The 15,421-nt window shown below is 42.4% G+C and overlaps 1 protein-coding gene across 1 annotated transcript in view; it reads right to left on the bottom strand.

Annotated features, from left to right (window-relative positions):
* STAM (signal transducing adaptor molecule) overlaps positions 1–7,499 on the bottom strand; it is a 32,906-nt gene extending 25,407 nt beyond the window's left edge. The window contains exon 1 of the mRNA XM_072327516.1: positions 7,286–7,499. Within this exon, the coding sequence (XP_072183617.1) occupies positions 7,286–7,325 (40 nt within the window). The 5' untranslated portion in view covers positions 7,326–7,499. The remainder of the gene's footprint in view (positions 1–7,285) is intronic.
* Positions 7,500–15,421: the final 7,922 nt, after the last annotated feature.

Genomic DNA, 15,421 nt, shown 5'->3' with positions numbered 1-15,421 from the left:
TAGGACAGTGGGGAATGGTTTTAAACTGAGACAGGGGAGGTTCTGTTTCACCCCACTACTATTATGTTTTTGTTCTGTTTGTTTTTGTTTTGTTTTAGTAAAAAATGCATTAAAAAAAATGTTACTTATATACTCCAACTTTATTACTTATTTTACATGCAGCCTGTTTCCTCAGTGCAGTACAGGCAAGCCAAAAAGTTGGACAGCCATGAAAAAAGGCACACCTTTCTTGTAAAAATCAACAACAATGCTAAGAACGCATAGTCCAACACTAGGCAGAGATCATTTCTTCCAATACACTTCGAAACACAAAAATAAATGCAAAGCTGAAAGGCTTCTTTAACTTTGTGTCAGCCTCAGACCTGCAATTATGTTGCCTTACATGCACTCAAAATATAAACAGTCTGGCAAATTTCTGAGCTGGTAGGACACCTAAGCACACCAGCTTCACACCTTGCCCCATAAAGCTCAGCCACTTGGCTGAGGCTGTATTTCGCTCTCATTTACACAAACACAAAGACTCGAAGCACCAACAGAGCTGTTTTCTCCTCTGATTTTGTACATTGTTCAACAATTATTAGTAATGCAAAAATAATTACGCTGTGATTCTACCTGAAGTTCTCCATATGCTCAGGAGCCATAAGAGGAACACGCACATTGCCACATCCCACCAGACCTGTCATGCAAGTATCAGCAAGTTGCTTGCACTCCCTTAACAGTTCTGCACCTAAACAGTACCGTGCTGCCTTGTCAGAAGTTTGCAAGACTATCCACTGCCAACACCATGTTACACTGCAGGTTTAAGTTATCTAAAGTTTAGATTTCACTGATATTAAAGCATTCCAATATTAGAACTGACCTATTTGTTTTCTGCTACATATTCCCAAAGATGTTAAAACAATCTAGAATTTTAAGAAATGGCAATAACAGCTCAAAACTTCCCCTAAACCCAACATTTAAAATCTACATAATTTGAAGCAGTTAGAACAAATGTGAGTAAAAACTTAAAGACTGTCCTACTAAACCAGGATTGAGCCATTCTAGTTGGTATTTACTTACTCCATGAACATAACTGCCCTCCCCCTGTCACATATCTCTGAAATGAGATACTGAAGTTCTTAGTGAAGTTACAAAGAAAAGAGTGGCTAAAGGCAGTCTTCATGTACATAGGAAAATTACTATAAGTTTCCAGCTGAACAAAAAGTCCTCAATAATCTGTTACACCAATGTAAACACCATGGAAGTGACACACAATCCAGCGCTCCCCATCAGCCTTCTCTCCCATTGTTCCACTCAAAGTCCTGTTTCCTTCCCAAGGCTAAATAATTTCCCCTCTCTATATATATGAATATAAATACAGATATGTGCTTACAACATCTGGGGATTTCAACAACTACCAAATCTCTTCAATAGAGAAATGAAACTGACTGCATGTTTTTGTTGTTGTTGTTGGCAGTTGCTTGCCATGTAATTCTGTCCCCATATCTTTCTATGTCACGTGATTAACTTAATTCTTTTTGTCTGTCAAAATGACCAACACATTTATTTGACAATTCTATACAAACCACCTCTTTCTATTAACCACACACACAGAGCCACAGAAAAAAGTAAGGCCAATTCATTTTGATTTAAGCAAGACTGAAAATAAACCTCCAGCAGAGTGCATTTGTAGACAGAAAACTAGAATTCCCTGTCACACTGTTAACTTCAGTAAAGCCATCTGGGTCAGGGTGATTCCAGGTATGAGTACAGACTGGAGGAAGAACTCATAGAAAACAGCCCTATGGAGAAGGACTTGGAGGTTCTGGTGGATGAAAAGCTGCACATGGGCCAGCAGTGTATTCTTGCAGCCAAGAAGGCCAACTTTTTCCTGGGCTGCAATAACAAGGGCGAGAGCAGGCATTCCAACATTTGAAGGGCACCTATAAGCAAGAGAAAGAGTGACCTTTTACATGGTCTGATGGTGACAAGAGGCAATGGCCTTATGGCTTTAAACTAAAAGAAGGGAGATTTAAGTTGGATGTTAGGAGGAATTTTTTACTCAGAGAGCAGTGAGGCAATGGACTGGGCTGCCCAGTGAAGCTGTGGATGATACCCCGTCTCTGGAGTGCTCAAGGCTGGGCTGGATGAGGCCCTGGGCAACCTGATCTGGTGTGTGGCAGCCCTGCCCATGGCGTGGGGGTTGCAATTAGATGATCTTAAAGGTCTCTTCCAACCTAAGCTACTCTATGATTAGCCAATTTCTTCCACTTAACTGCATTCACAGTACTCTCAAAAAGTCCTCCTGGATGCACCTCTGGGGAGTATCCAATGAAGGCAGCACCAGCAGACCTGCGGCAAACAAGCAGCAGTGGCAGAGCAGCTGAGAGGCCATCTTGGCTCACTCCTTCAGAGGACTGTGTATGACTTCGCTGTCAAAGAGGCAGCCCAGCCAGAGACTCAGCAAAATGAGCTGGACAGAACAGTGATAAAGGGTTTAAAGATCTGCTAAGAATGCCTAGCAAGCTGGGCAAAAGTGATTTAGTGACTACACTTCAAACTGTAACAAATCCACAGAATTTAAACAGCCTTTCACCCAGAGGTATTACAGCAGAGCAGGAAGGTGAGCACATTGGAGATAGATGAGACAGATGATGACGGCTCCATACACAAGGAGGATCACAGGCCAGTAACACAAACAAGTGCTGCCAGGATCTATTGCAGCTCCCCACAAATTAAGCCCCAGCAGAAGCAGCACTTCAGAAAGGAGATCAGCAAGGGACACCACCATCCACGTCAAAGATATAGTGTTATTTTTATCACAGAGGAACAGATTTTACATGCTGGAGAACTAATTTGATTTCTCCAACTGTTGATGTTATAACACACGTTGAAATGAGAGGAAGCCCTTAAAAATGACATCTCATCCCCAAGAGGAAAGAAAAGGAATTATCAATAAAGTACGGTCTACAAAATCTCCTTTACCAAAGGAATGTATGACACTGGCTTCAAATTTGTCCAGCTGAACTCAAGTCTGGTGATTCTTTTTCAGAATGTGATAATGAAAAAGAATTTGGGAGAAATATTACATAGAAGAGGTATTTACTTTATCAGGATCCTTGTCTGTGTTGCCATTCTTCATTGAGACCACACAACGAAGCAAGAAATTCTTGTTTTATGGAAACATTTATGAAGAACTGAAAGGGGGCTGGCTTCAGCTCCTTTCTACAAGCTTTCTGCTCAGCTCACAGTTAATATCCTTTCCCCTAAAACAACACTGAGAAAAGCAGTTGGCCCACTTGGGCAAGAAAAAAAAAAAAAGTGCTGGTCTCACAATAAACTGAACCAATCCTTGGAAGTCATCCTGCCTTGCAGCCAGAGGTAGGTTAACTCATGGCTTGCATTCTTCACAGTTCACCAGGGTCAAGAGTCTCGTATGTAATAAATCTCCCTCCTTTTGGCAAACCCAAAGCTGTCCTAAACAGTGAAAAGCCCAGCTCACAGAAACACAAAACTGCGTGGTTTTGAAGGTGTTGTCTAACAAAGGGGATAGAGTAACGATGTTGACTAACAAAGAGGATAGATCATACAAAGATTGTAACAAAGAGATAGATAGTAATCAGTTTAAAGAGCATTTTATTACAAGAAATTGCACAACGGGATTCAAAGTCAAAGCATTTATCACATCCTACTGCATCAAACTATATGCACAGCTTAGGATATTACTCAGCAACATTCATATGTAATCCATGCATGTTATTAAATTTCTAAGAGTTATATATTTCTGTAAGAGTTACAAGCATAAAATGGTCACTAAACACTACTGTTGAAAATGTGGGAAAAAAATCACTGCTATCAAATTCATAGTTTTATTACAACACCAAACTACCTGCTTAATTTCCTGTTACAGTAAATAGAAAGCCTGATTCTTTCCTTTATTCCCATTCTTGTGATTCCTCATACCATTACAACAACAATGAGAACAAGAATAACATGCAAAGCAGATGCAAGAAGTGCCCCCATCTATTGCTGCAAATAAGGGAGAAACGTTATCCAAGAGTTACTTCCATTGGCATTCCAGACATCTGCTGAATGATGGATCAACTTCTAAAAAATAATCCTAAATGGTCTTTCAAAAGTTAATGAATTCATTAATACACTTTCAAACAACTCAGACCAGACTGTGTGTTTATTATAGTCCATAAAGCTGCAGAAATGTGTTAAAACAATAAGAGCACAGAGTGAGAAGTTCTTCCAATTGTCTGATTTCAACACAGGTCACTTCTGCAATGCTAGATACCAAGTTACTATTAAATAGCCATAGGTCCAGAGTTACAGATTTTATTCTTGAGGCAGCATCGCTTCTGAACTGCTCCGACAGTTACTTCTTCATCAAACGCAGCCTACCTACCACTACTTCACTAATTAGCCTGTCAGGACAGATCAGCAGACAGTCTTTTGGTTCTTAAAGTACACTGCACCACTACCTCACCTGTGTCAAACTTACAGAAAAACCTGCAACAATACATGAATGATTTTAAGACTAAAGTTATGAAATTTGACTTCCCATCAAACTTATAACAACATCATTAATTCCAAACCCCTACACAGAGGATTAGTCTCTAAACTATATCCTCAGCAGTTCAGTATCTTGAAGGGTTTGTTTTGTTTTGTTCATATTCCAGTGTTATACACCTTACATGGATGCGCTGTCAAATGTTCCCACAGCTGATCATAAAAATCCACACCAACCTCCACCACCATTCATTAGCATCCCTTCGTGTAGAAAAATTCCTAAATATGGTTAAAAAAAAGGTTGACAAAAGAGAAAGTACTTGGATTTCATGCAGAAATTAGGACACCTTGAGAATGATAATGGCTTACCTCCCCAAATCTATGGGCAGATTAAAATAATGTTCTAACTATAGTCTTAACATTCTTCTGCTGATCACGTTTAAAGAAGAGATGCACCCCTCAAAATCTCAGCGCTAAGCTGACCCCAAGTGGCATGCTATTCTGGATGACCAGGACCTGCAGCATGCTAACAGGATTAGACAAATACTGACGGCTGGAGAGAAAAACAGAGAAATTTCTCCTTCTGAGCTTAGAGACACACTCCTCAAAATAACAGAAGACAATTTCGTCCCAGATGTGTTCACTACAATTCATCATCCAAAGTATTTCCAAAATCATTTCCAACTATTGCACAGAACTGAATAGTAGACAAGAACTCACAGTTACTCCAGACCAATGTCCAACTTCTATACGCAACTAAAAATAGCTTCAGACTACCTTCCTGCTTCGGGAATCTGATTTTCAAAAGAAAACTTTCTTGCTGAGAAAGAGCAAAAGCGGAGCACGCAACTTTCCCTCTGAGAAATGAAAAATAACGCTACCGCTTGACAACTTTTGGAAGTTTCCCGAGAACATGAGAGCTTGCTCTACAGCTGACGTATCTGATGAAGCCTGCCAAGAAGTTCATCCAGATAATAACGCATTCCCGAGAGGCTTTGGGGAAGAAGGCCCTGGGGACGCTTTCCTGGAGACTTCACTGTTCCTGTCCTCTTGGCACAAACCCAGCTACGTGATGGATCAAGGCAGCAGGCCTCTCAAAGCATGCTGCCACCCAGCCGACAGCCTGCTGCTCCTTCAGAGGACCGTGAAAGGGGGCTGTAAGAAAGAAGCAGCACTCACTGCCTGTGGGCAAATCAGCCTGTTGCCCACTGCCTGTTCTTCCAACAACAATCTGGAAGCGATTATTTGTATTCACACCATACACAGAACGCAGCTTCTGAAAACTATCTACTGGAGAATATGTGAGTCAATCACAGTAGGCAAGGCGCTGGCATTCTCCGCCCCCAGAAAAGAGCAAATAACCCACTGACCCAACATCTGGGTGCTGCCGCTCCACGCCATGGAACGCACAGTGCTGACACACACAACTGTCAGGCTCAGATCTCCATAAGCCCACTCAGGCAGCCTGATCTTCACCACTGTTAGGCAGCCCTAAGAGATAAGAAAATGGGCACTTTGCCCAACCCCAGCTATCACATTTTAATCTTATTAGTTCCAATAATTCTCACAGATATTACCGATGTTTCAATCCCCTAATGGTCCACAGAACATTGGCAAGCAGTGCAAACTCTTCCATATGTTCAGTGGCCAAGTTACATTAGAAGACAGTGAAATTATGAGGAAAAGACACTTACAACTTCTTGAAATAAACATTGTTGATTTCGCCAGCGAGAAAATTACAAATTAAAGGGAAGCCTTCACCAGAAAAGGTTGTGGCACGCTTCATTATTCCAAATGGTAAGGAATGGGAGCTATGCTTCACTAAGACATGACACATAAAGAGTTTTTGATAACATACATGAAGAACTTGTGTCACACTCCCACTTTTATGCACTAATCCTTCCCCCAGTAAAGATCCCTACTTTCCAAATGGCTCTGAGTTGCTTTTTGAAGAACTGGAATAATTGAATTGGAGCCCTGACTTCTAAAGTTGGGTAAACATCAAGAAACAAATGGTATATTTGCTGTTGAAAGGCGCAGTAAATACAAAGCCAACAGAGAAATTTGTTCCAAGAAACACAAACAGCGTTATGCTGCAGTTACACCGTAAGAAAATACTGGAGGTGCTCAAAGATGAAAAAGCCACTTTATGAGATGCTGTTTCCCAGCCAAAGGATCCCTCTCTCGGTGTAAGGCAGATGTCAGCAGCAGGTAGGCAACAAGCTCTGTTACACAACCAGAAATCAGATATGCAAAATGATTTTTGACTGCCTACGTGTTATTTTACCTCTGTTTTGGCCTCACGAGCACTAAGCACAATCTTTCTCAGGACTGATATTCCCTCTCCAAATAGTGTGGCCTCAGAACGAGCAAGGTGGGGATGAAACCTGACCATAAAACGTCAAGTTGCACATGAAGGGGAAAAAACAACAACAACAACAAAAAGCCTCCTACAAAAATTCATTTCAAAGCCCTGAACGCACCGCGCCTGTCCACGAAGCAGCTGCGGATGGGCCTTTTACTCATCCCTTCGCCAGGACTCCGGCCAGAGCGCAGCCCCTGCCCAGCGGGCCGGCCCCGAGCGGAGCATCCCCGCCGCCAGGCCGGGCCCGCAGCAGGGCGGCCAGGCCGGAGCCCCGCCGCCAGGAGCCGCCCGGCGCGCCGCCGCCCGCCGCCAGCCGTCCTCACCGGAGGCGAGGCCGTGCGGCGGAGGGAGGGCCGGACGGAGCGGCCGTAGGGGCCCGGGCACGGGGTTACCGCGGGGAGGCCGGGGCGCGGCGGAGCCACTCACCCACATCCTGGTCGAAGGGGTTGGTGGCGAAGAGCGGCATGGCGGGGCGCGGGGGCGCGGCGCGGCCACCCCTCCGCTCCCGGCAACGCGGCGACCGAACGACAGGCCCGCGGCGGCTCCCGCTGCTCCTCCCGGGGTCGCCTCCGCCGCCGCCGCCGCCGCCTCCCAGGGCTCCGGAGCCAGCCCGCCGCGCGCAGCATGCCGGGAAGCCGGGGCCGGCCCTGCCACCCCCGGGAGCGATGCGGCCCGCCCCGCCGTGCTCCGACGCGGCTCCGGGGGAGTGGAGCCCCGCGCGGGGGACGCCCCTCTGTCCGCGGACCGGACTGCCGCGGCGAGCGGCCCCCAGGGTCTCTCTGCTACTGAACCCCGGGGGCGCCGGCACCTTCCTCCCTCACACGCGACCGGCTCGGTGGAAAAGCGGACTCAGGGCATTTTTATTTGGTTTTATTTTTTAATAGGTCGGGTTCGTGCTCTGACACACCTGCTCTCCGTGGAAAGTGTTCCGAGCTTCGTCGGGCTGAATTAGTGTTTTCATTGTAATGCCATCGTGCGTTTGAAATGAGTGGCACTATTGCCCAGATGTGGGGCGATTGTGACAGTATTTCACAGCATGGCACGTGTTTGTGTGCGCCTCTCCACAGCTACAGAATCACGGAATAGTGGGATGTCTCGAGTCGGAAGGGGCGCCGTCATCGAGTCCAACCTCCAGCTCCGCACAGGACCACTCAAAATCCAAACCCTACGTCTGAGTGCGCTGTCTAAACGCCCCTGGAACTCCTGCCCTCGAGGCCGTGCCACCGCCCCCCGGTGCGGACCCTTTCCCTGACCCCCAGCTGTCCCTCCCCTAACACAGCTCCATGCCGTTCCCTCGGGCCCTGCCGCGGTCACAGAGCAGAGCTCAGCTCTGCCCCTCCGCTCCCCGTGAGGAGCTGCAGCCACCATAAGGCCTCCCCTCGGCTCCCCTGCTCTGGGCTGAGAAAACACAGGGACCTCAGCTGCTCCTCACACATCTTGCCCACCAGACCGTTTACTAGCCCTCCCTTGGACTCTCTTGAATAGATTTCTGTCCTTATACTGCGGTGCCCAATCCTGCACACAGTGTTTGAGGTGAAGCTGCTGCAACGCAAAGCAGAGCAGGTTACATTCTGCTGAAATTTATAGCTTTTTCCAGGACTTCTTACGACCACCACCTCTGTTCCCCAGCCATGTCCTGCATCTTCACTTCATGTCCTCATTGGCATCAATAAAATCTATCCTGCTGTAAGAATTTGACTCATAGGATGTGACACATTGTGCCTATTCCTGCTGTCACATGAAACTCATTATCCTGAAGGACTTGTTTAATTACTGTAGGCTAGTTGGGTAGCAAATTAAGCCAAACACCAGGCAAATATTTGTGTGTGAAGAGGGAAGAGTCATAGACATCAGAAAGTAATGCTGGCACACCACAAGTCTGCAAATGAAAGCTAAAAAAGGTGCTGCTCGTATTTGCAGTGAAGAAATATTCAGTGAAATCAATAGCCCTAACCATGTCCAATATCAAATGTAATTGTACATCAGGCAGACTTTTGACGATACGCAGCAAGCTTCTTCCCAAGGGGATTTGCTTTCATTAGGCACTTCTTGTTTTCCTTAATTTTTTTTCCAGGATCTTAAGCTCTGTTTCTTTCCCTGTGCTGCAGGTCAGCATTGATGTGCTGCTTAGGACAGACTCCTTCTAAGGAATTTAGTATTCTCTTTTTAGATCCTGCCTCAGTTTAATGACACCTGCTAGGTATTCTCAGAGGAGGCTTTACCTCCTCACTGTTCATCATTCCCCACCATGAGTATGGGAGACATACAGTAGATGTTTCAGAGACAAGGTAGATGTTTTATCCCCTCCTTTTTTTGTCTCTTCTCCTGACAGGTTTCAAAATGAACTGTAAGTTTCCTTTTAAAACAGGCACTGTAGTCCCATAGTAAGAACAAGCATGAGAGATGTGGAGAGAGATGTGGATTCCGACCCATCTTGATTTCCACCATTCAACATTTTGAGGGAGCATTTTAAGGCTTTATAGTCATGGCTGTTGTTTTGTTTCTGTAACTGTTTTGGTTGTTGGGGTTTTTTTTCTGTTGAACACAGTCTAAAGTGCAGCTCTTTCAAATACTCGATACTATACTGTATCTTCCTCTTTCTTCTGTCCCATGGCTCTAACATTATCCCTTGCACAGTAATGGACAATGGTTAGAGCACTCTTCCATGAAGTATGGGCTTTGCCTTCTCAGACAGAGATGGCCATGGAAACCAGATTTTCCACTTAATGAGTGAGTAGTATAAAGAGCATGCTATTAAGAAGGGTGTGTTAAGCTTCCTTTATTTAATGTAGTTCAAAATGTTTCTATTATTTTCTACTGTGTTTGAAATGGGACTCTTACTGCCTAAGTCAACTATCTGAAAGTACGCAGTCTAGTCCAAGGGTGCAGTGTCAAACCGCATCTAATTTCAGGGTAACTGCAGCTGATACAAACCGTAGCAGTACTGCACTCTCTGTGCCCACAGTGCCCACAACTATGTTCTGCCACCATGTTTCTCATATCAGATTTAGAATCTGATCCATTCATTTGTGGCTGCACAATCAGCTGATCCAACTGAAAAATACCTCACCACAGAAGAGTTCCCTGGTGGATCATGTTATTTATCTTCCTCACCTTGCAACTGTATCTCATGTAAAGAAAGAGCTGGGAAGGAATTGCTGAGGACTGTATACCAACTTCACCAAACTGGATCAAGAAAAACAGGTATGTTCAGGGGATTATTCATCCATTTCTATTTCAAACCTCCTTCTGAAGGTGTCCTCTGCAAAGGGTTATTAATTTCATAGAGGAACTTCTCTGCCCAACAGTTCCCTGATGTAATACTTGCCTTTAGATAGCCTTATGGAAGTTTATTATTTCTTTTCTTTCTAAATATGTGCTACTCTTGTTCATATAGAGCATGTCCAAACGTTGGTGCAGGCATCTTCTGTTTCAGCAGCCTTACCCTTTTATATGTCACACTACTGTTCAGATGCTGCTATGTGAAAAGGGGTACATTCAGTTAAATGACAATGCAACTCACTTGCTGAGTTATAAAGACATAAAATACTTCTAAAATTAATTTTGCCATGAATCACTATCAAATAACTTGCCCTTGATATTCAAATCATGTCACTATATATATATGTGACGTTTTGACAGTACTAACAATATTAGAAGCCACTGCTTAAGAACTTATGGATGTATGCAAGTACATTTTATAGGGAAAAATGATACAGTGTGTAGGACAGCCACAAAGATTACATTTTTTTATTTAAAGTACAAAAGAAAATGCAAAGCATCGCCACCCCAGTGTTTTCTAAACTTAAGATGGAGAGTATTTAGAAAATAGAGCATAGTTTATCTACCAGCTAACACTGAGCTAGAGTGGTTTTGTAAAAGACTACTGTAAACACATCAATATTCTAATTTAACTACCATGAAGTTTAAAGTCTTCTAGTCATTGACACTGACAACATGTTAAAATCAGAAGCAGACCGTGCAGTTCAGCGTCTTCATATTCTGTAGCAAAACTGGCAACATGCACTGACAGACCAGTTGTTGAGGATGGACAGCTACACACCAAGAAGTTTACCAAAACCAACAATATATTATTACTTGTAGGCCACTCAGTACTCATCTCATACTGATGAAGCAATTATGAAACCACTTGCAAATGTTAGTGCAGTGACCTTTCTATTCCTTTGTTTGTAACTTGTTAAACCATGTAGAACACTGATGTCTAAGTAACTGCTCATTTTTGTAGCTGCTGTTTGTTTATTATTTGTTAGTTGTTACTACATTTTTGACAAGTTTATCGTTTTGAAGCACAGTGCCAGATTCTGAGGGTTCACTGTGAAACATTTCCCCGTAGTCTTTTGTTAGGAAGAGATACGTAGAAACAGTAGCTTGTAGATGAGTTTGCTAGGGAAGTTCTGATATTTTAAATAATCTCTCACACGATACACATCTGCATTAGACAAGCATAATTTTTAGAGGAAAACAAAACCATTGTGTCCATTGGAGAGAAGGTTCACTGCCGTTCCCGTTCCCTGGAGGAGTATTATACTTGGCATCCCCATTTATTTTAGCATGTATTTGTTTGCTAGCTGCTGCACTGTGAAGATAAGGTGTATAAATCCAGGAAAATGACAGTTCAGTGTATTGTTAACAAGGAGATTGATATGAAGACCAAAGGTAGTGTCTGGGATCAGTCTTTCTGACCTTGCTTTTAACAAGATTTTCACTGCAGTGTATTGCATGTATCGCTTTCAGAACTGAAAGCTGAGCAGAAAATAAAATCAAAAGAAAGGAGGAAGGTTCCGAATGGAGAAGGTGCCAGCAGACCATTTAATCACAGGTTTTGTCTTTGACAGGACAAGTACAAGATGTTTTGGATGGCATAAAAGATGCTGCAGCGCACAAGAATTGTTGAATCATAGAATTGTAGAATCACCAAGGTTAGAAAAGATCTCCAAGATGAAGAATACAATGATATGACTAAGACAAAATTTATCCGTTACAGGCCACATGTCGATATCCCAAGCTCTAGACTACAGTGATTTACTTTCCATCTATAAGTGTATTTTGTGTCTTAGTATTTTGTAAGTGCCCAAATTGCATGGCTTACTTATGGTACTCTTGAATATTTCTTTAAATAAAGAGAATATATGAAACATACCAAGACAGTAAGTCTAGTGTCTTGTGTCATACGAGAAGTCAGGCTAATATTATTTAATTGTCCTTTTTGGCCTCAATATACATGAAGTATGCAAGTCGAATTACATGAAGCATGCAGCTGGAGTTCCCTCAAATACATAACTTTACAACTAGGCAAGTAATAAAATAATAAACTTTATATGTCCTGACCACATTAAAAATTGTGATGTGCAAATTTGTACTTAATATTTGTACATGTTGATGCCAGAAAATAGAGCTCATGTCTTCCTATTTTTTTCCATATTCCAAGTACTATCTGCAGCTCATGTTACATAACATTCTATATGTTTACTTTGTAGTTTTCTTAAATGATAACAAGTTCACTGAAGGTAAACACGAAGTAGTTGTTGCACTATTTGCCTTAGTAATCTTACGATGATGCTTTGTGGTGTTCCTGTAGGAAGCAGATAATGTGTGAGCTGCTGGGTGCCTGAGTTTCCCTGGGATGCCGGCAGCAGCATCACTGTGTGCCAGTTTCCTGATGCTGCCACGGGGAACCACTTGTCCTAATGCTTTTTTTGGCACAAACAGCTGTTCTTAATGTGGCCAAACCAACTCCACCCTATATGGTCACTCTTCTTTGCTGACTACTTGGACCAGATTTCAACCAATGACAAGGTTAAAATTAGTCTCTATCACTCTGCTAACAAAGAAGATAGAAATATTTCCACTGACCATAACGAACATTACACTGGAACTCTATGCCCTTGATAAAGAGTCCTTATGAACTCAAGTGCTTGAAACAAAGCTAAATGCCAAGCAAAGATTGTGTGTGCTCTGAAACTAGCAACGGACACAGTGTTCTCTGCAGAGATTGCCATGCAAGCAAGTTACTGTAGAAACATACTGGAAATCAAAAAGGTGTTTTTAATATTACTGAATTGTGTGTCCTGTGAGCCCTGTGACAAAGCTGCACAAGACATGCTGATCACATATCAAAGCTTCTTTGTTTAAGAGGAATATTACATACTGTTAGGAAGGGAATTTACTTGTACTAACAGTTCACTTTAAACACATGCTCTGCTTACCCACACGAACAGTACTGTTGAAGTTAATGGTACTCAAATTGAGATGTAAGCATTTTGTATGTCCCTCCATATAATTAGAACATTAGCAGAGTTAGTTTTTTGTTAGAGCCTGCCAGCGTGGTGTGCAGAAAAGCCAATTACACAGGTTATGTGACTGTCTATATATCAATCCACCCAAGCCTAACAATGCAACAAAGTGTCAGGATTGCTAAACTGTAGTAGAGTCCAAAATATCCCATAAAGAAAATATTTATTGTACAGAATCCAGTTTGTCCACTATAGCAAAAAGCACACTGAGTTTGGATAAAGCAATCTCATAAAGGGGGCATTCATCTCACTTTCACACACGTGCATCCTTCAACGGCACAGTTTGAATTATACTTTTGTTTCTGAAGAGGACGAAATAGGACAATACACAATGGCAGCTCAAACCAGTGTGTTTTGAATACATAGAAACAACAGTTTTCATACGAGTTCTAAAAGTTCACACCAGAACTTTTACATTTTTATGTTTTCATATCAGGAGTATAAACTTGTACTTCAGCCTGTGTTTGTGACACTTGTTTTCCTTCACCAGCTGATAAACTATATAGTCAATGGCTTAATAAGAATCATTTATCTTGCTATAACAGTACAAAACTCTAACTGCTTCAGATGTACCAAACAGAAAGACATCTTGTACTTTCCACAAGACGTGCAATCCATTCTGCACCACATCTTTTGAAGGCATCTCCTATCCTATTCCAACAGCAGTGATGGATATCATAGATAGATGTGTCTGGATGACATGAACAAAAAGCGCATAGATGCTGTGTTGTTCAATCTAGACGTAGCTAAATTTTGATTGCTTGTATTTACCCTTGAGTACCTCACTGATTATTGCCATAAACCTAAAGTAGTGAGCAAGTACTATCTACAAATCTGTCCTCTCAACACTTTGTCCCAGCAAGCTGTGTTAGCAACATTCAGGGCAGGAGGACAAGCAATGCAGGAAGTACCGACAATATGGAATAGTCCTGGTCTAAGGAACAAAACATCTCCATGGATCAGAATATGGGAGAAGGAAACAGAGAGCAAGTAAATGAAAAATACAGTGCTAGTACAAAAATAATACTTATCCTCGCTATTTAAGTTTTTAATTGATTAAATCAGTTCAAGACATACGATTGTATTTCAAATTTGTGTATCCAGAATCAGTGATTTTGAGAAAATAAATGATGAGAGAGATAGTAGTACAGAACTGTAATGAAAATATATCAAGCATTACTCATCAAATTTCATAAGGTCCTGTACAAGAGTATGAAAAACATCCAAGGAGGGATTTTAAAACTGAAAGTTCCTACTTCAGAAAACAAATAGTGTTTGTTCCCGATGAATACACTGTGAAAAAGCCTTCAGAGATAAATGGCTAACTAATAATATTTCAAAAATCACAATTAATGTTAAGAATTTAGATTAAGTAATGAGCTCCACTTTGTGTCATAATTGAAGCTCAGAAAGCCATTAGCGAAATCCCAAGCTGGCAAATTCAGTTCAGACAAAAACACTTTTCATGTAACATGTGATTAATTTGTTGTATCCATTTCAGCACTGCATTGTGAAAACAAAGAGGCTGGGAAGGTCTGAAGAAAGAAGTGAAAACTGTGGTCCAAAAAAATTGCCTTAGCTAGGTAACAGGGACACCCAGAATTAGTAAATATGGAAAATGTTCTGGAAAGATATTGAGTTGGAACTGACCTACAAGTGTTACACTAAGGTGAAAGGTAGGCTCATATTAACCACATTTTTTTTGCCTGCTATGTTGTTTCTTTCACCTCAAGCACAAAGTTGGCAGAAGGTCTTGAATTAGGTCACCTCTGTCAAGGTCTTCTAACTAAAGGATTCCCAATTGATAATTAATTGAATGTGAAGCGTGCCTGTGTATACACATAACTCTGGTACTTGCTGTGGTCTTAGCTGCACATATATGGTGCCGTTTGCTGCAGTACTTTTTGGCTGCACGGTATGAAGCTGAAAGCGAAACATACGCTTTTATGTTTTGGTGAGGATGGGGAGAGACTGAGATTCTGTATGGCACATCTGCTAACCTTATCTACAGACTGAGACCTGAGTGTTCAAACAATGTGAGACCTGATCCATATGGCAGTGGTCGTAGCACTGTGCTGTGGAGATAAGGAGCCCCAGGCTGTGTGTCCACCACCCAGAGCTGCTGGCTGCTAGCACAAACCGAGACATGTCTGAGTACCGCAGCTCACAGCGATACTCCTCCAGATCCAAACCTGGTGCCTTTCCCTGTCCACTTGCTGTCTCCACACATAAAGCTCACAGTTTAAGA

The sequence above is a fragment of the Excalfactoria chinensis genome, chromosome 2 (genome assembly GCF_039878825.1).
Source record: "Excalfactoria chinensis isolate bCotChi1 chromosome 2, bCotChi1.hap2, whole genome shotgun sequence".
Taxonomy (NCBI): Eukaryota; Metazoa; Chordata; class Aves; order Galliformes; family Phasianidae; genus Excalfactoria; species Excalfactoria chinensis.
The sequence above is the reverse complement of the archived record's forward strand: the minus strand, read 5'-3'. Positions and strand labels throughout refer to the sequence as shown.